Source organism: Homarus americanus, unplaced genomic scaffold (genome assembly GCF_018991925.1).
Source record: "Homarus americanus isolate GMGI-L3 unplaced genomic scaffold, GMGI_Hamer_2.0 scaffold20465, whole genome shotgun sequence".
Classification (NCBI taxonomy): Eukaryota; Metazoa; Arthropoda; class Malacostraca; order Decapoda; family Nephropidae; genus Homarus; species Homarus americanus.
In genome coordinates, this window is record NW_024756914.1 from 10,513,144 (window position 1) to 10,539,206 (window position 26,063).

A 26,063-nucleotide genomic window follows, 5' to 3' on the forward strand; every position below is an offset into this window, starting at 1 on the left:
AGGCAGATCATTCCACAGTTTGGTTGTGTGAGGAAAGAAGGAGGTACTATAACGGGTTATTCTCGTGTGACCGACATCCACAGAGAAACGGTGGGCACCGCGGGCAAGATGTGTGTTACGAGCCCATGGCCTTGCCGGCGGTACACAGGATGCCAAATCCACCGAACATTGCCCGATAAAGTACCTGTAAAAGAGAGAGTGCGAAGCAACATTGTGTTGAAGAGAAAGGGAAGAGAGATTGTCGACTAAAGGAGGAGAGTTAATAAGACGAAATGCCTTTGATTCCACCCTATCTAATAGTTGGACAGAAGAAGAGCCACCCTAGATATGAGAGCAGTACTTCAAGTGAGGACGAATGAATCCCTTATATACTTGAAACAACTGCTCAGGAGTGCAGTAGCTGCGGCATCTGTACAGCATTCCCAACTTTCGGGAGGCAGCTTTAGCTATACTAAGGATGTGTGATTTCCAGGACATATTGGAGGAAATGGTGAGGCCTAACATATTTATTTCAGAATTTGGCAGGATGATAGCATCCTGAAATGTAATTGGTGAGAGATCATCTAATTTACAAAGTGTAATTGGTAAATATTGAGTTTTATTACTATTGAACCTAACCAAGTTTGTACCTCCCCATTCAGAGATGCTGCACAGGTCCACATTGATAGAAGTAATGATATCAGTACTTTATAATAAGGTGTACATAAACTTTATTTGACAATGCTTCAACCAGTTTTTATTAATTTTCTTTGTACAATACAGTACATGAAAAGGTCTTTTTAATGGACATATCTTAGATGGATTTTCCTCCTATCAACATTACAGTGGTTACGTGGGAAACGAGAACTGTGTGACATTGTTGTCATGGGCAGTGATGGTCAGCAGACTGCAGCACACAGCTGTGTACTTGCTGCTCACTCTACAGTTATAGCTTCTGTTCTTCAAGGACGGTTGGCAGAACAGCGCGATTGGTCTGTCTTAAGGCCTCTTATTATTTCCATAGATGATGTACCCTTGAAGTCTTCCTCAACACAACAGGGTGAGTATTGCAGTAATCATATTGCTCTTATCAGTATTGTTTTCCTGTGATAAACCATTTCCAGGTACAGTATGTCCTAAAGCCAGACACCTTTTGTAATAGTGCTGGTCTTGTTTGGGTTGTCAAGATACTGTAGTTGATAAAACTCTTCTGTGTCACTGAGGCTAAATCTTTAACTGTGTTTAGATTACTTAGTCCTCCTTGTCACACCTTATGCCTCCAAATGAAGTAGGTCAGATGAAAAGGATGTTTCAGGAGGTAGGAGGCCCTCTAGAGCAGTCTGTTCAATCTGCACTCATTTCACCAAGGCTGCGTCCTTCCACTGGATATTCAGCCAGTCTGCAATCTTTGAAATTTAGTTCATTGCTTATGTTAAAGCTCAGTGTTGGGCTGGAACTGTTATCACCAAGCCTTCCAGACTACTCATGTACTGTGTGTTGCAAAAGGTAAATGTCAAAGCCCCTGTAAAGTAACGACACAGAAGGCCATAAAGGATAAGTGTAGGTGTTACTGTACTGTGTGTGGAGACCATAATTTGGCTGATGGTTGCCAGTTAAATGACTAACCCGTTATAGGGTATAGAACTTGTAATAAACTACTGCTTAACATTCCTGGAGAGAAACCGGATTCTTGAATTTATTCTTATCTATAAGACTATAAGTACTGTAGAGTTCCCCAAACAGTATCGTTAGATTTTCTGTCGCTACATTTTGAAACTGTAGACGAAATGCTTTGATATTATTATCCCCAGTGCATTATCAAGAGTTGGTACACCTGCTCACCACATCAGCAACAGCTAGAGGTGGGGGAGGGAGTCGTCCTTGTATGACACAATAGATACTGTACTTCAATTATAACAAGAAACCCATCAAGCTATATTAATGTACAGTGGTCCCTCGGTTAACGAACACAATTCGTTCCAGAAGGTCGTTCGTTAACCGAAACCATTGTTTCAATGGGATATTGGGTAATTTCCAGCTCACCGAAAATTACATACAAAGTAAAAAATAAATGCAGTAAAGTACACTTACTTTGAGATGTGTATGTAGAAGGTTCCTGGTTGATGATGATGATGATGGGAATTAGGAGTGGGGGAGGAGGAGAAGGGAGAAGAGAAGTAAGTGGGGGTGGAAGAGAAATCACCCCATGCTTGATGCCGTCATTTCACCCATAAAATTTTAAGTTCACTAGGTGTAATTCAAGATTATTTTCTTTAAATCAACACTGCACTGCACACATTGTCAATATGTTAAATAAATTTCAGAATGAGCAATAATTGTACTGTAAAAATGTAAAAATACTCTGTGTTCAAGAGACCCACAACCAAGATGTTTCCTCCACTGAACAGAGATACAAACTGAGGCCTTGGTGGGTGAGTGAAGTGGCTGATGGGCGCACCAAAAACTAGTTCCCTGTACTGCAATTATGTTAAATAAGTGTTAAAATGACAAAATGTTAATATAAAACTTGGAAAATTATTGAAGAGTACAACCTTCTTGATATTTACTCAAATAGTAATGAATGTAAGCCCTAGAACCGATTACTCTATTGGCGGGCTAATCTTCCAGCTGGTGAGCAAGCCAAAGCATGTCGAAAGATTTTTGTCAGAATTTCGTTAACCGAAATGAAGATTCTTATGGAAGGTAATTCGTTAACCGAGGCATTCGTTAACCGAGTGACCACTGTACAGTATAACAACCAACCGTTCAGAAACAGGTCAAGTAACATTGCTCAGAAAGCCTTGAACCACATTGACCCCATGGCTAACTTACTTTTTGAGGGACTGTACAGTACAGTACTGTATATTGTACTTTTTTCTGTAACTCTGGTACCATATATAATATTTCAATTGTTTACAGATGGCACTGCTGAAGCAAATATGATGGAGGCACTGATAGGCCTTTTGTATGGGGAAACTATTAGTGTTTCATCCTTGCATCTTGCTTCGCTCAACCAGTATGCTCAAATGCTTGGCCTCTCACATCAAATATGTGCATGTTTGGAGATGAACAAAGAACAAAATGTACCGGTAGTTCAGTTGTTAGAAAATGATGGTGGTGACGGTAAAAGCTACGCTCGGAAAAAACACCGCAGGAAGCCAGTCTTGACAAAAAGTTTTGAGCAAAGGGAAGAAGTAGGTGAAGCTAAGCAGGCAGAGCAAGTTAATGAAGGGAGTTTAGTGATTGAAACAATACCTGATCAAATATCAGAACCTTTACAAAGTAAACAGTCAGGTGATTATCCCTTGCTTGATTCCTTAGGAGTTAAAGTTGAGTGTGATAATGGTATATTGGAGTTATCGATGTTGTGCAGTGATGTTCATGACATGGGCGCTTCTGCAAACAGTAACTGGACTTCTGCTCATTGTAGAGAAGAACACGTGAGTTATGAGCAGCCACTAAACTCACAGATTCAGGAAGCTAATGTAAATGTATCTAACTGTGAGAATCCTCCATCTTTGGGAGCAGTGACAGACCTCACCACAGAGGCCACTGTGGAACAACCAAATATCAAAATGCAAGTAAGCGGTCATACTGAAACTGAAAGTGATGGAAATATTCATAGTGCAAATGACTGTACAGGTGATATTTTAAGCCTAGTCGTAAATACAGAAGAAGAAGAAGGTGTTTACTGTAGAGAGGCTCTGTCTCAGCACCAGAAGAAACAACAGAAACACAAGTCTATGGGAAAAGGGTTGGTATGTACAGTGTGTAGCTGTTCCTTCCAGCGGTGTGGTGACCTGGTGAAGCATGTGCAGAATGCTCAACACTTTACACACAAATGTCCTCTTTGCTTTGTCCAGGTGAGCTTCTTTCATTCCTAGTTTATGTCCTTGTCCTGTGGATCTTCCTAAGTAGCTCTTATTTGGCACCAGCTAAGTCTATGGGGTTAAGTCAGAGTCCAGATTTTGACTGGAAATGGTTAATGCAACTACTGTACATAATTAGAAGCTTAGTATTACCCCAACCAAAACCTTTGAAAAGAGACCTTACAGAAGCAGGAGTAGCCATGTGAAGCAAAATACAGATTGAGCCTAGCCCCATCAGCCATAATACACCTCCCTATCACCAGTTCACTTGTAACAAGACATAGTACCAATCCTGTCTCCATTACAAAACCTCTTGTAGGACACACTCGTCTTGTGAATTCAGACGCACCCATTTGATTAATTTAGTTTTAAGCTGCTGTACTGTACTGTTACTGTGGCAGTACTTGTGGCTCAAATATATCCTTTATTGGATAATTAGTAAAAATTATGGCTTTAATATTCGGATAATTGATGGATTACTTGTGAACTTTTTTATTTTAGATAAGTACAGTAATATTTTAAAGTTCTGTGTAGCATGAGTGATTTGCACCATAGTCACGACTTATTTGAATTCTGTCCGTCTTAAGTTATTCATTTTACCATGGATTGGTCCCAAGAACTATAACCTTTATATCAAACTGCTGGGCAGTGAAGTTAAATAGATAATGTCACAATCTTGTCCATCCTGAAGAGGCTTTGTACTTTACAGGAGATTTTCAAAGATTTCCATTCAACAAACTAGTAATGTGGACGGGGCAACTGAGAGGGGTATTGGTGACTGAGCGAATCTCAGTGGTGGAAGATTCCTGGATGAATTAACAAGGATAACATCTGTCTTCTATTGGTTAGGAGCAGGCCAAGAATGTGGAAGAGAGGAGAGCTAGGAGCAGGCCAAGAATGTGGAGGAGAGGAGAGCTAGGAGCAGGCCAAGAATGTGGAGGAGAGGAGAGCTAGGAGCAGGCTGAGAATGTGGAGGAGAGGAGAGTTAGGAGCAGGCCAAGAATGTGGAGGAGAGGAGAGCTAGGAGCAGGCCAGAATGTGGGGAGAGGAGAGCTAGGAGCAGGCTGAGAATGTGGAGGAGAGGAGAGCTAGGAGCAGGCCAAGAATGGAGGAGAGGAGAGCTAGGGAGCAGGCCAAGAATGTGAGAGGAGAGCTAGGCAGGCTGAGAATGTGGTGGGAAGAGAGGAGAGCTAGGAGCAGGCTGAGAATGTGGAGGTGAGGAGAGCTAGGAGCAGGCCAAGAATGTGGGGGTGAGGAGCTAGGAGCAGGCCAAGAATGTGGGGAGAGGAGCTAGGAGCAGGCCAAGAATGTGGAGGAGAGCTAGGAGCAGGCCAAGAATGTGGAGGAGAGGAGAGCTAGGAGCAGGCCAAGAATGTGGAGGAGAGGAGAGCTAGGAGCAGGCCAAGAATGTGGAGGAGAGGAGAGCTAGGAGCAGGCCAAGAATGTGGAGGAGAGGAGAGCTAGGAGCAGGCCAAGAATGTGGAGGAGAGGAGAGCTAGGAGCAGGCCGAGAATGTGGAGGTGAGGACAGCTAGGAGCAGGCCAAGAATGTGCAGGAGAGGAGAGCTAGGAGCAGGCCAAATGGGAAGAGGTTGTAAGTGACCTGAGAAAGATGGACCTGATGAGAGGCTACTAGAGGTCATTGCCATCAAGTCACACAATAGTCACTGTGCATGGAGGTTTTGGTTCCATCAATAACATGAGCCTCTTGGTACACCTGTAACCTTATAAAGCAAGGATTGATCTTCATACCACATTGATGTGGCTTCGTTCAGTTAACCTTCTGTTTGATAAAGTAACTCATGTCTCTGTGAAGAAAATTCAAGTGTTCTTAGTAAGGGGATGGTGAAGTTAATCTTATTAGTTTGAACGAGTATTTCCTTGGTACTGTACCTTGAGTTACTAGGTCTGGCCTCAATTCTCAAATATGTTTTCGGGTCAAGTCCACCGTCTTTAATTTTCATGTTTCTTTCCATCCTTGTTTGAAGGTAAGTTACAGATGTTAATGGAAGATTTTCTTTAGACTGTCAAAGAAATGATATATGCCATTTATTTAGTCATTTTATTGGCTGTAGTGTATTTTATTACTGTACAATCTTAGTACAGTATTTGTAATGTAATTATTGTATGTGTTTGCTTTAGGTTCGAGAACTGGAGGGACAGCGACTTCATTTTGCTCTTCATGATCAGGAACTGCCATTCTTTTGTATGTACTGTGATCTAAGATTCCGAACTCGTGCCGCCCTGACAATGCATGCACCAAAGCACTCTACAACTAAACCGTAAGTCTTATTGTATAGTAGAGCGGGGAATGTTTAACTGGGCCAGAGTGAAGCACTGTATGTATATGATAGTGGAAGGCATTAACCTGGAAAACATGGTAGAAGTACCATATATTGCAGCCTATAAGTTGACTTTTGAAGCTCAAATTTTTTTGTTCAGGACTAGGGGTTGTCTTAAACAACAGGTCTACCTCTAAGTATGGCTCCCCCACTAGCATCAAACTTTGACTTCTACTGGTGCAGTAGTCTCAATCACTCCGTACTAGGTTGCAACTTAATTTCCAGCACTCGCAAACAAGTTTTACCTAACTGTAGCATTTTTCCAGAAGGGAAACTGTTACTGAAGTCAGCCTAAGGTCAGTGCTTACACTCGTCATATTATGGGAGTCCCTACACATAAGGACTTCTTTCAAAACATTAAAATATCTTTGGTGTTAACTATGGCTTTTTACAAACAAACGTTACTGGGGCATTACTTGTAATATTTGTTGTTAAATTGTTTAAGAATGCAGTTACAGTACATTCATGTAATGCTCCTGGATTTTATAAACATTTACATGAATGTGGTGTAAAGTTATAAACAAGGCAGATGCCTGGGAACAGCTGGCTGGCTTGTGGTAGCTCTGCCAGTGTTGCCAACACCTGTTTGTGATTGTCACTAGATTCATCGCTAAAGTTGCTACAAAGTCGCTAAATATGAAAAAATCTGGAGAAATACCAGTACATGTAAGACATTATGTAAAAAGAGAATACTGTAATTGGTAACAATGACTAATGCCCAAAACTGTGACAAGTGGCATTAAAGGTTGACAGTGACAACAACGCTAAGCTGGCAACAGTCATGAGGTCAACAGATGAAAGATCTCTCTCTCTCTTGTGCAGTTCAGTAGCCCTTAAATCCTACATGTATTTATTTACATGTACATACCAGTATTATTATTACAGCATGCCCTTCAAATTCGCGGGGTTAGGTTCTCAAAATCACCCAATCCGCAAATAGCTTTTGCTGACCCGTGGGGGGGGGGGGGTCATTTTTACTTGTGTACAAAGAAATGTATACTCCATTTACGTGTTTGCCCTTAAGACAATTATTTCTTTTACCTGTATTGTATATATGTATGTGTGTGTAGACACACACACACACACACACACATAAAACACATACAAATAAATAATAATTTGAAAAACCTCTCACAATAATCAGAAAAAAATTTAGTACAAATGTTGAGTCTACCCTTGTCTACTTCGTGCTCTATTCATAACAAAGCACGAATGGAGTTGAGGGTTGACTCAACGTTTTTAATATTTTTTCTGATTATTTGTGAGAGGATTTTCCTATTATTATTTATATGTATGTATTTTTTGTGTGTCTCTATACACACACACACACACACACATTCATATACATTAAAGGTAAAAGAAATTACTGTCTCTAGAACAAATGGCTCTCTGTCCCGACAGTGAAAATGCCGGCAACTTTAAAACTACCCTTCAACGTTCTTGGGTACATCCAGGGTGTCATCCATGAACAATAGAGGACAGCGAAATAAAAATTGCGAATTATCCGGACGTACTGTATGTGTATTATCAGGTATTCATTTGTAACATACAGTACTGTATATATTCGTCAACCAACAAACATATTGAAGGAAGGGATGAGCGTCTCTGCAACTAGCCGGTTGTCTGGTGTCAACTAATCCACGGTGCGGTACATTAACCTTTATACCCCGGGCATCGCAAGACCCGCCTAACCTCCCACACAGCCATATTTCGGTAAAAAAACATTAAAAAATACTTTGTCACCTTATAAGTGGGTTAATAAGTACAGTACCTGTACAGTAATACCTCGCTTTACGCTGTCAATTGAACCCACGGAGGCCCGCATAAGGCGGGAAACGCGTAAAGTGAACAACAGAACATATGGGATTAATTGAAATAGAGACCGGGCCGACCCCCAAACTCCACTTTTTCTGACACAATACCTACGCACACGCACAGGAAAAAATAAAAAATATCTTGGGAGACCACAACACTGTGTGGCGAGGCCTGACGGGAAACTGACCGTTTGGCGTCCGAGCAAAAACAAGCATGTGTGCTCACGCGCACATTTACCGGAAATTCCCTTCAATAGTGGAAAGTTCTGCTAGATTGAGAAGCAAATACTGTCATGTACTGTATATCTCAGCTTTTATAATGGGAATCTATAGGAAAATGTGATCTGATTTATAAAAGGATTTTCAGGAATGGAATCCTTTCATATATCTGTGAATGCTTGCACATAAAGCACAGATGTTGATAATATCTTTACTTGTGTATTCTTATATTTTTTCTTATTTAAAACCCAAAAATATAACATGAGAGGTGACCAACATGTATTTTCTACAGGTTTGTGTGTAATGAATGTGGGAGAGGATTCAAATGGCGCCATGCACTTCAGGCTCACTCTTACACCCACAGTCCCACCAGTCGCCTGCTGTGTGATATATGTGGCTTTTCCTCTAAGTATATAAGTAGCTTTAAGGCTCACTTGATGCAGCATTCTGGTCGAGCGTTCCCCTGTCCTCACCCAGGATGTGCCTTTACCTCCAGCCGCAAAACTCATCTTAATGATCATCTTGCGACCCACTCAAAGGTTAGTCTTTCTCCGGATAAGCTCCCAATTTTCCTCCTCAAAACTCTTTATGCTATATACAGTTTTATTATTCTGTGGATGAAAGGTGATGAATGTTTTTCAGTACGAAGTACCTGTACCTGCAGATGAAAAAGAAATGATATGGTGGTCATTTTAATTTTGTTTTCACTGCTTAGATTATTTCTATAAGAATTTTATATTTTGATTTAGGTCTAAAATACTGGTGTAAGAGAGAGGTACTTTTGTGTTTTTTTATACTCAAGCTTTTCCCGCTTAATGCAGGTTACTTGAATAAAGAATGAATGCAAACACACATACACTTAGTGAACTTTTTTCATTTATATTTACTCAGTTACATGCACACACCATCCTAAAGACATATTTTGAAAAAAAAAAGTCAATGAAATAATTGTCCTTAGGCCAAACACGTAACGGAATCAGCGTCCCAGCTGGTCTTCGTTACTCTGGTGCAGCAGGTAGTGTATGCAAATGGCGACTGTGTGAAATCTTCATTTGGCTTTTATTTAGTACTGGTTTGGCAATATTATTTTTTGTTATAACTTATTTATTGGTATTATTTTTATTTATTCCTCACATTTACTGGCATTGTGTGTATTATTTTAAGAAAACTATGGCTGAGGTGTTATGGTTGTTTTTTAACTCGTATTTTTGGGTAGATATACGTAACTTTCTTCATTTATTTTTGTTAATTTACATGCACACACCATCCTACATACATATTGTGAAAAAAGTACAGTGCAGTATTACACCACAATTACTGACATCCTTCATGTTGGGTTGGCTAGATGGCTACAAAATAAATTCTGTAAGTCTGATCTACGTATCAACCCAGCTGGTGCTCAGATGCCATTTGTTCTAGTGACAGTAATTTCTACGAGGAAAAAATTTCTGATGTCAGCCCAACCAACCCAACTTTAATAACAAAGAATGAGTTGACTTGAGGGTAGACTCTTGCATTTTTCTATATTTCTATACATTTTGTTGTCTTGTTTCTGATTATTTGTGAGAAGATTTTCCCATTATTATTTATTTACGTGTTTTGTTTGTGTGTGCACACACACACACATACAGTACAAGAAAGATAAATAATTGTCCTAAGGGCAAACACATAAAGGGAATATACATTTGCCTCAGCAAGTATTCACAAACAAATATTTGAAGGAATTAATAACTTGAATCATATTTGAATTTTTTTATTTTACTTTTTTATTATAGAAGAGATGAGCCCAAAAATTCAAGAATAGATTTCTCATGGAACTCCTTTCCTCAAATAGAAGAAATTAATTCGTTTAAAATGCTCTGATTATTAACCCCTTCACTTTGGGGACACCACTTTTGATATTATTTGGCTAATGCCAGATGATTTTATTCAGTTCAGAGGTGAGGGGAGCATACACAAGGGGTTAATTCAGCTTACTGGCAAACTAGTTTCTTAAAGGGCTGCATTAACTTAATGAAGGCTTTGTTAAGACAACAAATTATTTGTTGTTATAAATTTGAGCTTATACTTGATCTAAAGTAACATATTTCACACATAAAAATATCTGTTAATACATTTTCCCTTCCAGACAAGGGTCCATCAATGTGAAGTGTGTGGCCACTCCTTCTCCCATGCCAAGAATATGCGACGTCATATGCGTCTTCATGCTCCTGCCTCTAATCTTCTTACGTGCACAGTAATATCCAAATTGCAGTGTAACTTCAGGACCACTCGACCAGACAAGCTCCGTGATCACCTTTCTAAGAAACACAATCTAAATCGTCATACTGTTTCTTCAGATCCATTAGCAAAGCTACTCAGTACATCTACATCACCTGTAACAAATGAAGATGGCAATTTAGCTCACAATTCATCTTTGGATGTATTGCAGAGTCTTGATGGCATAAAATCAACAAGTGAAGCAGATTTTACATCCATAATGCAAGAATCAAATGCAGATATGCCAGATTTGGACAAAATTGAGCAAAAAACAGGAAAACTAGATAGCGTGACAAGTGTAGTTGTTAAGAATAAAAGACATTTTCAGTCCTCCGGTCAAGTTGATGACTCCCAACTTAGAGGGCACACAGATGTTCCTTGTGAACAAGAAACTTTCTCAGTACTTGTTTCATCACCAGGTATTGTAGAGTTACCTGATATCCAGACTTTAGAGAATGAAGCGTGCAGTTCAGTGAAACAACACAATGTTACTGAAATTGCTGATAGTTTCCCCACAGGATTCTTAGTGGAACATGATATTTTATTAGATAAAACAAACTCATCTGACGTGAATGAATCACAACATCTACAAACAGAAAACAGTATTTCTGCTCTTGAAAATAATCTTATAACTCACTCCCATCATAAACTCAGGTTGTCAGTTAATGATCCAGTTCAAGATGAAGGGAATCTAGACTTAGTCAGCAGCAGCCACGTTGATACAATGTCCTACTCAGATAGCTGCAATTTCTCCAGGTCAGAAGATAGTGTTGTGATGGAGGTTATGGACCCTTCAGGTGACATAACCAACAGTTCAAGTCAGAGGTCTGGAATAAGTTTAATGGATCAAGATGCTTTACAGAAGAAGACTGATAAACAAGAACACTGCATGGAATCCCTCAATATTCTGGAGTTTATGCTGGATAATGTACCTGAATGATTAATGATTTTTAATTTACAGTCAACCCTCGCTTTACGCAGTCCCATATTCCGCGTTTCCACGTTTACTCGGTACCCTGCCGAAACAGGAATGCTCACATTCCGCGGTGCGTGTACCCCTTTACGCGGAGAGCGGCTGGCGAGCCGCTCCATTTTTGGATCCATCTCTCCCGCCCTCCGCCATGTTGTGTAAGCGGCACGAGCAGGGTGCGCACAAGGTCGCCCAGTCATCAAAACATTACCGAGTTCTTCACCCGCCACCCACCACAGCCGGCCCAAGTCAGTGATAGTGATAATTATAGTGAGGATATGGACTTATATGGACTTTGAGGGGTTTGACAAAGAGGCCCTGCAAGCCTCTGTGGTGGATAGTGATACAATTGATACAAGTGATACAGGTGAGGGCCAATAATCTGCCCTCTGCCTCGGAACCAACCGCCCATCCCCGTGTGCCCAGCCATCTTTTCTACTAATGTAAGTGTTAAAAAACCTAATATTATTGATATTTCTCTTAATTATATATTGTGTGTGCATACCATCATAAAATTAAGAAGTTATTTTTACTACAACGTAGGTATTGTGTCTGAAAAAGTGGAGTTTGGGGGTGGGGCCAGTCTCCATTTCAATTAATCCCATATGTTATGTTGTTCACTTTACGCGGGCCGCCGTGGGTTCAATTGAATGTGTAAAGTGAGGGTTCACTGTACCGATGTCAAGCATTGGATCAAGGACTGATAACATTTTAATGGTATTATAATTATGAGCTGGACATTATCTCTGTAGCTTGAGACTACTGATGGGCCTTGTATTCCCTGCAGTCATCTTACATCAGCTAATCCTCATGGAGAAAGCCACCAAATGTATTGGTGAGTAGAGTACTGTATACAGTACTGTATTCATTATGTTCAATCAAGAAAACTTTGTAGGATAGAGAATCATCATGAAAATGGGGACTGTGGATGCCTGGAAACTTATTCCCCTTTTTACTGTGGAAATTGATCTTTGCACATACGTACTGGTCATGTCTTGGAAAAATTTCCTTGTACAATATAAGTTAATCTATGAGCACAGCTGTATCCTTTCATCACTGAAAGTTGTTATAGCTTGTATTCATTCACAAATAATGGACAGTATGTAAATCTTGGCCCCTTAATCTCCAGTCTTTTTAAATCTTGTTTGGTTCTTGTACAGTACCTTAAATATTTATAGAAAATCCTTCTGACGTACAGACATTCCCCAATTTACGGAAGGCTTCCGTTCTGGAAAACCCTTTCATAAATAAATTTTTCATAGAGTGGAGCACATTTTCCCAAAGGTTTCTATTATAAAACCTGAGATATATGATCATAAGCCAATAATAAACATATTAAGTGAAATACATGCAGTACAGTAAAGTAATGATTTTATCCCACGCTTAACCCCTGATTAGTTATTGCGTTTCATCCTAAATTCCCTCTGCAATGATTACATGACGCAAACGTTACTGTCAATCTGCTGATGCTACATTCTCGCTCTCTTGTGCATTACCAGCAATATCCACTACTTCAAATAATTGTTCCCTTCCAAACTCCACACTTTCTCCTTCAACCATATGTGTGTACACCTTTATTGTACCTAATTAGCATCTAAAATTTAAGAATACATAACTGATTAGTTTTCTTATACAGATAAACTTCAATAAATGATGGGGTTAAATTCCTGAACACCCATCGCTGAGTGAAATATTGTAGACTGAGCATTATAACATGGGGTTCAATGGGATACGTTCCCAGCCAGTCCCCATAACACACGTGTCATTGACAAAAAATTCCTACATGTATAAAATCAATAGGAAATAGTTACAGAACACTTACCACATCATTAAGAACAAGTCTGGTCATCATGAAGGCCTTATAAGGGGGCTCTTGTGGGTGGAGTGGAGACATGACCCACACAGCCTCTGGGGAGTCTCATGCTGCTTAACAATGTCAAGCTTCACCTCAGAGACACAGTTGTCTTGGCCTTCCCAGACATTTTCACAGTTACACTGCTCACTTCACAGTCACAAAAACAACGCGAATGATGATAACGCAAAAACAATGATAGCGGCCGACACTGCTCACATCATTTTCACAACTGTAACACGCATAACTCTCACCACTGTGTCAAGGGTTTGAGCCTCGGTCCAGACACAGAGTGTGACTCTCACTAACAAACACCACAGGTTTCCCAGTCCCCGGTTTCTTCCTGTACTAACACTGGGTAGACCGCCGAAACAGCTAGTGAGCTGATAAGTGGCGAATATGATATTAAAAAATAGCCACAAAAACACAGAAAATATCGCTTCAGTCACCATAACATTTCAATTTACATGTTAGTGCTGTCCTCTCACTGTAAGAAAAGAAACACTGATGATAAGTACTGTGCAATGTACATACAGCCATTGATGCTGAACGATAATCATGGAGCTACAAGAAGGCGGGCAGATGTGATTGACAAAGTACCAAGCACCAAGCACAGGACTGTAGTGTGTGGGTTGGGCGTGTGGCGGCACGTGGGTAGATATTACTGCAGCTGACAAGTGAGTGAGAGATCCGTGGTGCATAGGGTTAAATATTGTTTCCTTATGAGATGTCATTGATTTGATGAAGAAAAATATAATTTGTATTGCTGGAATCTTTGCAAGATAGCGATTAGTTACAGTATATACAACCCATAGTTTGCTCTTATTTTTCTTTTTTTGCACATTCTATATGTAAGATTATCTGTGTTTGTAATAAAAAATGAAGAAAATTACATCTATTGTACATAGGGAGAGAGCTAGGGGGATGTAGCTACAGTGATGTGGCTACAACAATGGCACCAGTGATGTTAACTGATACAAACAAAAGGAAAGTTATCTATAAATCTTCACTTGTGTCAAGTATTTATAGATTTAAAGTGGCATATACTGTACAGTACTGTTAGTGAAGGAGGTTCTGCTCTTGATGCAACAACATAAAGAAAGACTCTAGGGGTATGGCAGGTAAGGCCAGGGTGAAGGAGCTTGGTAGGTCTACCTGGTAGTTATCATTCACTGTAAATGATCCATGGAAATACACCACTTCTAAACCCCATTTTTGCATAATTTTTTTTTATAAAAAACTTGAGAAAATAAAAAATAAGAAAAAAATTGCACCATAAAAAATAGAAATGGAAAAAAAAAAAGATCAAGATTGAGAAACAATACTTATGTTGTGATGCCTCTAAAGAGTTAATAGATGATGATACATTTGGGTAAATAACCACAAAAAGTAGAGAGACAAGTACAGTACACACAGACATCGGCTGTTTAAAACTGAAGCGTACGCCACCATGGTGGCTAAACCTACCAGTTTCAAAACTAATAAAAGTTCATCAAACGGTTTTCTAGTAAATCCGGTTTCCTGGGAGCCAGATAAATGGTCTGGTATCTGTACTTTATATTATGCTTTCTCTAAATCCATGAATACAGCATATACCTTCTTTTTTACAGTACAGTACTGTACTAACATATGGTCCTGTATTCTTTAGCATGTACCTGTACTGTATACTGTATTTCGTCAATACTGTACGTACACTCTTTTCCCTGTTCTTCATCTATAATGCCACTAATCTAATGGATCTTACACATTTGCACTATTCTATAATACACTGTGTTCCATGAATCATTGAGCAACATGATGAAAGAAATATCTCAATTTTTTTTAAAAGACGGCCTTGATTATACATACAGCAACATAATGCTTGGAAGAAAATACTAAAAATAGAAATCCACTTTATTAACAGTAAGCTTAATAATACCTTTATATTGTGGAGAAAATATTCCATACAAAAAGCTTACTTTACACATGTACAACAAGATGATGCTAATATCTTGTAGCAAATTACAGTAATACTGTACTGTGCTCCTTTAGTCTATAACACTGGGATAATGGTAACAGGTACAATACTGGACAACTATTTGAAAATCATATTCTAGTTTAAATAACAAGATAAAAGTTTTTATTCCTTAGGAAACCAAGTAATATTGTACAGGTACAATCAGGGAAAAAAGTTGGCTCCCCGCAGTGAAACTGAATGACAGGAATGAGTCTCCAAACTGACTTACCCCGACTGTTTCATCTCATTTGGGGTCAATGCTGCTTCATTTTGGGCGAGAGTGCACTTTTGATGCCAACTGTACAGCACTGTACATAGTAACAAAATTTATTCCAAGAAACACACAAACAGCTTCTGAAGTTTTCAGATTGTTACATTGCAAAATGGCTCAGAGAATGTTTACTTCACTTACAACTGACCTGCACCATTATACTGTATATATAAAAAAAAAGCTATGGTTTACATTTTTCAAAAATGAAAAAGGAAAAATCATGTTACAGTAATGCATAAAATATATTTGCCTCATTTAGGTATTGTCTTGTGAATTAGGGAAACATAAACTGTACAAGCAAATTATGTTTAGTATCATTTTTAATTCCTTCTTGCTTAACAAAAGCATTTATGTATACAGTCAGCCCTCACTTTACACAGTTAATGTAACCCGCAGGGTCCCGCGGAAAGTGAATAACATAACATATGGGATTAATTGAAATAGAGTCCGGGCCGACCCCCAAACTCCACTTTTTGACGACACACAACTATGTTGTAGTAAAAATTTTATCTTAACTTTATGATGGTATGAAAAAACAAGTAATATAGAAGAGGTTAGGTTAGGAAAAATAAAGGTTAACATAGGAAAAATAAAGGTTAGGTTAGGAAAACTAAAAGTTATGTGGAACACTTACGTTAGTAGATGAGATGGGTCGGCATACGGGGATGGAGGCTGGTTCCGAGGCAGAGGGCAGATTACTGGCCCTCGGGTGAATCACCATCGCTGTCACTTACAGTTGTCAGGGCTTCCCTGACAAATCCCTCAGTCATCTTCACTGTCACTATCACTGGCTTGGGCTGGCTGTGGTGGGTTGCGGGCGAAGAAATCTGTTATGCTTTGCTGACGGCTGGTGTTGATGTTGTCGTGATACGCCTTGATGTAGGGCTCTATAGTCTGCAACAGCTGGGTAGTGAAGATTTCATACCTGTTTGTGTCAGGGTCGTCGGAAAGGAGGAGCTTGGCTTTCTCGATACACTCGATGGCATCCCTAACATTACTATGGGATAAGTGTTGTTCTTCTTGGGATGACGCACCACCTGCCTCTTCACTGACGTCGTCCTCATCATCATCTACCATCTCGTCGGTAGTCACATCAGGATCCCTTATCACCTCCAGGATGTTGTCGTTGGTGGTCTCGGAGAAGCCTGGAACTGTAACAGTCTGCGCAGCTTCTCTGGCAAGGTCCACTGCTACTGCAACATTCTGAACCTCACCAGTCACAGATTGACTCCTCCTCTCACCTGGTATTCCATGCAACACATGTCTCCATGCGTGACGAATTGTAGCAATAGACAGCTGATCCCATGACTCCACCAAGAAGTCCACAGCTTTCTTAATGTTAAATACTCTCCAGAATTGTTTGAACAGTATTTTTTGCTGTGCCAACTGTTGATCCTCATCTTCTTCGCTCTTGCTATCGGTGGTGGTGTCACTCAGGTTGCGCAACTCTTCCCTGGTGTTGATGTAGTCGTTCAGGAGTTTGAATTTTTTCGTAGAGAATGCAGCTTTTACATTACAGATTAACTCTTGGTCCATGGGCTGTAATATAGACGTAGTGTTGGGAGGAAGGAAGACCACTTTTACGTTGGGGTGACGATCTAACAGTAGGGGCGAGTGTCCTGGTGCGTTGTCCAGCAGCAACAAAATCTTGAATGGCACATTCTGTTGCTCACAGAATTTCTTTACATCGGGAACAAAACAGTCATCAAACCAGGAGAGGGACAGTGTAGAGAACATCCACGCCTTACGTGCGGTCAGCCAGTGGACATTTAGCTTGGTCATGTCCATGGTTTTGTAGGCGTGCGGCTTGCGTGCTGTGTGGATCACCGATAACTTGAGCTTACTGGTACCGGAGGCATTGGTGGTAAACAGGACGGTGATGCGTTCCTTCTGCATCTTCCGGCCCCGAATCTTGCTGGCATTCTTTACAACGAAGGACTTGGAAGGTAGCTTTTTCCAGAAAAGACCAGATTCGTCCATGTTAAACACCTGGTCGTCACTGTACTGTCCTTCCTCCATAATCTCACGTAAAAACGGAGGAAATTCCCTAGCCGCAGCACGGTCAGCACTCACTTCTTCACCACCAATGTTTATATTGGTGATCTTGTTCCGGATCTTAAACCTCTGTAACCACCCAGAGGAAGCATTAAAGGGTTTGGGCTCTGTAGTTCCCATCTTAAGTGCCACTGCCATGTACAGTTCACGTGCGTAGTCCTTAACAGAGCGCGTGTTGACCGCCATGTTCCGTCGCGCCTGACGCACCAAGTACCTCACAAGTAATTTTTCTGTCTTGAGAAGCACCTGGTTGTGAAAATACTTGATCATAGAAGCACCTGTAGACTTTGTGATCTTCATGTGCTCCTTTATCTTGGCTGCATCCTTCTTTATTGTTCGAATCGTAGATTCATTCACACCATGCTGGCGCGCCAAATCAACCTGCCTTGTTCCTTTCTCCAACTCTTGGATGATGGTATACTTCACCTCGTAGCTTAAGGAACGTCGTGTCTTCTTTGGCTTAGTGCCGCTGGGTCCAGGTAAGGAAAGGTTTCTCTCTGGGGGTGGTGGTCCGGCGGAAGCCATTTTAGAGAACAATGGATGCACGTTTACACGGTCTGGCGTGGAGGGATGAAACTGGCGCAGCTAGGTCAAGGATCATCTTTCCTCCCTCCCCCGGGTGGACACGTCATAATACTTTAAGCCAATTACAGCTAGCAGCAGAGGGGGGTAGGGATGCATGGCCAATCACAGTCCGATACGTCATATGACGTCAGTGATAACGCAACAAAGACACACACTGCGCAACCTTACCGCGCGGCTTGCCCAAGCGGAGGGAGGAGGAGGGAGAGGCGAGGAGCACAGGCAGGCAGGTGGGTGGGGCGAATCTAAAAATAGCGTCGCGCCGGACACTCTCCGCGTAATGGGGTTCACGCACCGCGTAATGTGAGCACGTTAGGTTCTGGCAAGGCACCGCGTTAACGTGGAATGTGGGACCGCGTAAAGTGAGGGTTGACTGTACAGTATTAGCATTACATGTATTTTATTAAAACATCAGGCATGAAACTGAACTTTGTGGGACAATGCTGTAATGATAGTGATGATCATCATTGACAATTTAATGACCATTTTCCAAACTCACATGTGAGCCATAATTATCTGATGGCAGCTCTCCATGCTGCCTGGTCTTGTGCAAGTTCTCTCATCAGGTTCTTAACTTATTTAATCTTTTATAACCTCTCCCCATGTCATTCTTGACCTACTCTCCACACTCAGTCTCATGCACCTCTTGACCCAGTTGGTCTCCACCATGTCACCTCAGTCTACTTTTCTGTAAAACTCAGCTTATAATCTGGACAGGATTTCTTATCTTTTCGTGTAACATCTACCTCAGCATTTTCATTTCAGCTTGCTCAAGCATGTGTATATCATCCTCTTTAACTGCTCATATTACAGTGCCCTATAACCTCCCACTTCTCACATCAATTACATACCCCAATTGGCTACTCAGGTGAGGAGAGTACAGGGGTGATCTAAATTTGAGTGGTTATGTTGGGGTAAATAGAGTACAGTATTATAAGAGATCTATCGGTTCGTCCGAGCGGATCTTCTGCCGAGCCCACTACCTCCCAATGGTGTTCGTCTTCGCGACACTTTTATGTCAATGTGGTGTTTACACTTGATTCTACTCTTTATAAAAAGGTCATTAATATCCGTTGCTTTATATGTTTGCTGTCATTTGTCTTGATATACCTGTAATTACTAATTAGTGAAGAGAAATAGTGGATTTATTCCAAATGTATTCTCCTTAAATAATGAATGTTTGTGACTGCAATGGTAAACATTCTTTATTTAAAAAAAAAAATTCCACTCATTTCTTGAAAGTTAATGTTTTCAATCAGTTATATCTTTGAACACATTAAATTCAGCATTAACCGCTACACCCCTGGTTGACATTCCAGAACGTCCATCTAGGGCGCCCCGGTTGATGTTCTGGAATGCGCTCCATTTCGCGGCATTGTTTGAATGCCCAGCTCGGGTTATCATGTTCCAGCGTGACTATTTGCCTCTCACACCACACGCTCGGCCCAGGGAAGCTTCCTGAATGTAAGTACCTGCCTTTGTTTGTTTCATTTTCATTGTCTGCCCATTTATCACGGTGTATCAAAGTAATACAGTAAGTCCTCGTATGACGTCGGTGTGCTTAATGTTGTTTCAGTATTACGTCACTAATCTTCAGATACCAAAAATTTGGGACGATGACTTGGTCGTTTTGCGTCCTCACAGACTACTTTTTACGGTGTATCACCCTCTCTCGTTTGGCTGCGCTATCCTCCTCTTCCTCCGCTCCCGCCTCCTCCGCTTCACTACCCATCTCACACTCGCTCTACCACCTCCGTCCATCGGTGAGTATTAATACAAACTTAGTAATTGTATATGTATGCCTTATTTTCTATATAAATGTCAATGATTTTCTGTACATGTAATGTATTTCACGGGTCAAAGGGAGGCCGGGGAACATAACACCCATATTTTATGTATTTCTTATGGGGAAAATTTATCAGCTTAATGTTGTTTCGTATAACGTCCCGTTTTCAGGAACGTGTCCCCAACGTTAAGCAAGGATGCCCTGTATTGTTAAAAGTATTGTAGTTTTACTGGAAAATAATGCTATGATTATGTTATAAATGTCCATTTTATCATGTTGTATCAAAGTAATATTGCTAAAAGAAGTGTAGTATTACTGGAAAACAATGCTGTGATTATGTTATAAATGTACAGTAGTACCCCGCTTAACGCGGTCAATAAAACCCACAGGGTACCGTGTTAAGTGAAAACCGCGCTAAGTGAACAACAGAACATATGGGATTAATTCCAATAGAAACTGGCCCGACCCCCAAACTCCACTTTTTGACGACACATAACTATGTTGTAGTAAAAATTTTATCTTAACTTTATGATGGTATGAAAAAACAAGTAATATAGAAGAGGTTAGGTTAGGAAAAATAAAGGTTAAGTTAGGAAAACTAAAAGTTATGTTGAACACTTACGTTAGTAGAAGAGATGGGTCGGCGTACGGGGATGGAGGCTCGTTCCGAGGCAGAGGGCAGGCTACTGGCCCTCAGGTGAGTCACCATCACTGTCACCCACACTTGTTATGGCCTCCCTGACAAATCCCTCAAAGTCATCTTCTCTGTCACTATCACTGGCTTGGGCTGGCTGTGGTGGGTTGCGGGCGAAGAACTCGGTTATGCTTTTTTGACGGCTGGTGTTTATGTTGTCTTGATACACCGTGATGTACGGCTCCATAGCCTGCACCAGCCGGGTATGGAAGACTTCATAGCGGTCATCGTCATTGTCATGGGAAAGGAAGGACTTCATTTTCTCTGCACACTCCATGGCACCCTTAATATCACTATGACTCAAACTGTCTTCTTCGGAGAATGACGCACCTTCTTCCTCCTCTTCACTGACGTGATCTTCTTCCAACATCTCGTCGGCAGTCACTTCAGGATCTCTGATCACCTCCAGGATGTCTTCGTTGGTGGTCTCGGAGAAGCCTTCAGCTGTAATATTGAGCGCAGCTTCTCTGGCAAGGTCCACTAACTGCAACAGTCTGAACCTCACTAGTCACAGGTTCACTCCTCCTCTCACCTGGTATGCCATGCAACACATGTCTCCATGAATGACGAATCGTAGCAATAGACAGCTGATCCCATGCCTCCACCAAGAAGTCTACAGCTTGTTTGACGTTAAACTTCTTCCAAAATTGTTTGACGAGAACTTCTTGAGTCGCCACCTCTTGTTCCTTGTCCTCGTCGCTTTTACTCTCGCTGTCGGTGTCACCCAGCTTACGCAACTCATCCTTGGTGTTGGTAGAGTCATTCAGGAGCTTGAACTTCTTTGCAGAGTACGCAGCTTTCACATTGCAGATCAACTCCTGGTCCATGGGCTGGATTAATGACGTAGTGTTGGGAGGAAGGAAGACCACTTTTACGTTGGGGTGACGATCCATAAGTAGGGGCGAGTGTCCAGGTGCGTTGTCAAGGAGCAACAAAATGTTGAATGGAACATTCTGTTGCTCACATAATTTCTTCACGTCAGGAACAAAACAGTTGTCAAACCAGAAGAGGGACAGAGAAGAGGACATCCACGCCTTACGTGCGGTTAGCCAATGGACATTAAGCTTGTTCATGTCCATATTCTTGTAGGCGTGCGGCTTGCGGGCTGTGTGAATCACCGATAACTTTGGTTTACAGGTACCGGAGGCATTGGTGGTAAACAGGACGGTGATGCGTTCCTTCTGCATCTTCCGGCCCCGAATCTTGCTGGCATTCTTTACAACGAAGGTCTTGGACGGTAGCTTTTTCCAGAAAAGACCAGATTCGTCCATGTTAAACACCTGGTCGTCGGTGTACTGTCCTTCCTCCATAATCTCACGTAAGAACGGAGGAAAATCTCTAGCCGCCACACGGTCAGCACTCGCTTCCTCACCACCAATGTTGATGTTGGTGATCTTGTTCCTCTTCTTAAACCTATGCAGCCAACCAGAGGAAGCATTGAAGGGTTTGGGCTCTGCAATTCCCAGCTTACGTGACACTGCTGCGTATAGCTCACGTGCGTACTCCTGCACTGAGCGCGTGTCCACCGCCATGTTGCGTCACGCCTGACGAATCAAACAACTCGCCAGCAAATTTTCCACTTTTGCCAGCACCCTGTTCTGGCAATACCTGATCGTTGAAGCACCTGCAGACTTTGTGATTTTCATGTGCTCTTTGATCTTGGCTGCATCCTTCTTGATAGTGCAAATCGTAGATTCGTTGACGCCATGCTGGCGCGCGAGATCAACTTGCCATGTTCCTTTCTCCAAATCTTGAATGATCTGGTACTTCACTTCGTAGCTTAGACCACGGCGTGTCTTCTTGGGCTTAGGGTGGCTGGGTCCAGGTAAGGAAAGGTCTCTCTCTGGTGGCGGTGGTGGTCCGGCGGAAGCCATTTCACAGAACAATGGGTTCACGTATACACGGAGTGGCCTGGAGGGATGAAACTGCCGCGGCTAGGTGAAGCGTCGTCTTTCCTCCCTCCCCCGGGTGGACACGTCATAATACTTTAAGCCAATTACAGCTAGCACCGGAAAAGGGGGGGGGGGTAGGGATGCATGGCCAATCACAGTCCGATACGGCATATGACGTCAGTGATAACGCAACAGAGATGTGCACTGCGCAACCTTACAGCGCGGCTTGCCCAAGCGGAGGGAGGAGGCTGGAGCAGGCGGGTGGGGCGAATCTAAAAATAGCGTCTCGAGCCGGACACTCGCCGCGTATACGTGGAAAAAACCCGCGTTAAGTGAAGTTCGTCTCTGGCTAAGCGGGGTATTACTGTACAATGGTCCCTCGGTTAACGAGTTACCTTCCATAAGATTCTTAACTTCAGTTAACGAGCAATCCCTCGGTTAACGAGTTTCTTACGAGCCGACCTCAACAAGTTTTGGCTTGCACTTGGTCAACCAGCTTTAGTATTAGTCCGCCAATACATTAATCGGTTCTAGGGCTTAAATTCCTTACTATTTTAGTAAATATCAATAAGTTTATACTATTCAATAATTTTAAAAGTTTGATATTAATTTTTTTAGTCATTTTTACAATTATTGAACATAATTGAAGGTAAAGTGACTAGTTTAATGCGCTGCATCCAGCCTCTTAACACAGCAAACAGGCGTCAGTCTCTCTCTGTTTTCACTGGAGGTAACATCTTGCTTGAGACTCTTCAACTAAACGCTTTTTTCTGTGTTTCCAAGCAAATTATTGGTCATTTTGAAATTTATTTTACATATTGACAATATATAGTGCAGTGCAGTGTTATTTTAAAGAAAATATTCTTTATTTACAAGTTTAACTTTAAAAAACACGATGCTATCCCTCAGCCTTCCACTTCAAGAAGGAGAGAGGATGTTCATGGTGGAGAATCTGTCAGTCCAGAGGTTCCTGACATTTTCATGGAAGGTGACTCACCTTCCAAGAAGCAGTAAAATGCTTCTCTTCCACCTCCACTTCCTTCTCTTCTCCTCCTCCACCTCCCACTTCAAATTCACATCATCATCATCCAGGAGCCTTCTACATACACACCTCAAAGTAAGTGTACTTTTCTACCTTTTTTTGTTGAATTTAGGCAATTTTCGGTGAGCTGGAACCAATTACCCAAAAACCCATTGAAACAATGGTTTCGGTTAACGAGCAACCTGCTGGAACGGATTGTGCTCTTTAACCAAGGGACCACTGTATCTATTTGTGGAATTATTATTCAGATAATTATTTACATGCATTACTTGCTCTACCAAACACAAAGACAGCCAGACAGACTGTGTGTGTGTTGCCGAACACTTTTTATGAAAAATAATGCAAATAAAATATTCTAAATGAATTATTTATAGGAAATAAGTATTATGATCAGTAAATATATGCATTACTGGCCATCCCGGACACAAAGGCAAGCAGAAAATGGCCGTAAGTGCGTAGTGACCACGAGCGTCAGCGTCAAAACAACACTGTCCCCTTATCTTCCTCACCACTGCTGCCACAGGGAAGTTTATAGAGTCAATATATAGTTTTTATTACTTCTTTTTTAATGTTTTATCATTTAAATAGGTTAACAATTATTTTGGGAAGTTGATTTTTCTTGATTTATCCCAAGTGGGGATACAGCCAGCGACACCCTACCCTGGGGGTAGGGGTTAAAGTGGTCCAGAACTGGGTGATATCTGCACAGCCACAGTTTGCACTATTCACTTTTCATGTGTTCTGTAACAGAGGTTTGTGGTGGTGATACTGTGTGTAGGTCTATCAGCAAATATCTTGGCAACTTTGAAAAGCTGAAATGGAGGAATGAACTTGAAGACCCATTTTATAATTTAAGTCAGGACAGAATAACTATGTTCAGTCAACAAATCTAAAGGTCATAACCCCAGGCCCCATAACTGGGATCTAATGCAGGACTGAAGAAAATTAATTATTAGATTATCCTTCACCTTCATACTAGAGTGAAATGGATATAACTTGGTAAGATAATACCGAAAAAAAAAATTCCTTAAAACTGACTCTATTATACAAAGTGATCTGAGGGTCAAAGCCATCTAGAAAGGGAGGAGTTACCCAAAGGCTCCTAGTACTAAGCTCACATACACCCCCAAGAGGTAATCCTATGGAACTGCTCTAGAGCTGCATTAATAGTGAGACATTAAGTTGTAAACCTTCTTCTTCACAATCCAAGGTACCATAGTTACTTAAGTCTTTCCTGAAGGATGATTTTCAAGCTGTTATCCTCAGCTCTCCAGCTGCCTCACATCCACTTAGTGCTAAAGTTATATTACTAACTCCTCATAGCAGCTCCAGGTCCCTTTGAATTTCCATACAGTACGTATCAACTAAAGCAAAGGCTTCCAACCATTTTCATCTCATGTAACACTTGCTATTTTCATAAGACATCTACAGATCTCTATGCCCATAGTCATATACAGGTAAATGAGGGTTAATGAGTGATAATTATATCCACTGTTAGAAAAGTCCAGGCTATGGACCTGTCATGTACACAGAGTAAGTTAGAAAGCTCACTTATACTATACCCAGCATCAGGGAACATACTGTATACCGGATACACAGTTAAATATAAAGTTCAGAAATTCATAACTTACTGGTAATGAGGATAATTGTAAAATAAAATAAATAAATAAAACACAAAGAGGAGAAAGCGGTGGCTCCCAGGCTCCGCTTAACCTCGTGTTTACGTTTAGTTGGTGTACTGTATACCAGGGGGACACCAGGGTACTTAGCACATAATTCAAAGTAATATTATCGATCAAATTTCTTTTGGAATCCTGTCGCATGAGTGATGAATAAAAGTTTTAACTCACAACATACCACTGGCAAAGCCCAAATGTACCACAGGTTGGGAACCCATGAACTAAAGGAGTCAATGAACATCACCTCTAGGCGTCACAAACACACCTACTGTATTGTATCTGACATTTCAAAAACAACGTAAGCCATATCAACTTCCTGAATAGATGGTTATACAGTACAATAACTATTAGTCGAACTATCGCATCGGTCAAATGTCTCATTTATATCCAACACATTCTTATTGTCTATTTTTCAACAAGTATCTGTAAACAGTTATTTAAATAATTATTTTTCCATGTTACAGGTGAAGGTTTGAACTATGGCACATTATGTGTCAACAAAGATTAATGTTGTAGATCTCTATATTAACTATGTCTCTGTTGTTGTAAGTCAGAGAGCACTCAGAAGGGAATTTCAACACAGAGATGCTCTGTGTTGTAACAACTTTCTCTCCTTCATTAATATATTTTATGCAGGTACCATTTGTCCATCTAAGCTCTTGAGATATCAAACAGTGAAAAAACAAGTGAAAAATGTTACTGTAGCTGCAGAAGTCATTTTGTTGCCTTTCTGGATAAAATGGTGTTGGCCATATAAAATCCA

At 41.0% G+C, this 26,063-nt stretch overlaps 1 protein-coding gene across 3 annotated transcripts in view; it reads left to right on the forward strand.

The window, feature by feature from the left end:
* Positions 1-26,063, forward strand: part of LOC121857257 (myoneurin-like) — a 35,872-nt gene that overhangs the window by 1,469 nt on the left and 8,340 nt on the right. The window contains exons 2-7 of one of the 3 annotated variants that reach the window (XM_042353247.1): positions 826-1,039; positions 2,899-3,842; positions 5,990-6,129; positions 8,515-8,761; positions 10,351-10,900; positions 19,527-19,671. In XM_042353247.1, the coding sequence (XP_042209181.1) occupies positions 826-1,039; positions 2,899-3,842; positions 5,990-6,129; positions 8,515-8,761; positions 10,351-10,900; positions 19,527-19,669 (2,238 nt within the window). In that variant the 3' untranslated portion in view covers positions 19,670-19,671. Of the gene's footprint in view, positions 1-825; positions 1,040-2,898; positions 3,843-5,989; positions 6,130-8,514; positions 8,762-10,350; positions 11,544-19,526; positions 19,672-26,063 lie in introns of those variants that run through there. The other 2 variants (XM_042353246.1, XM_042353245.1) reach the window with 2 other exon arrangements.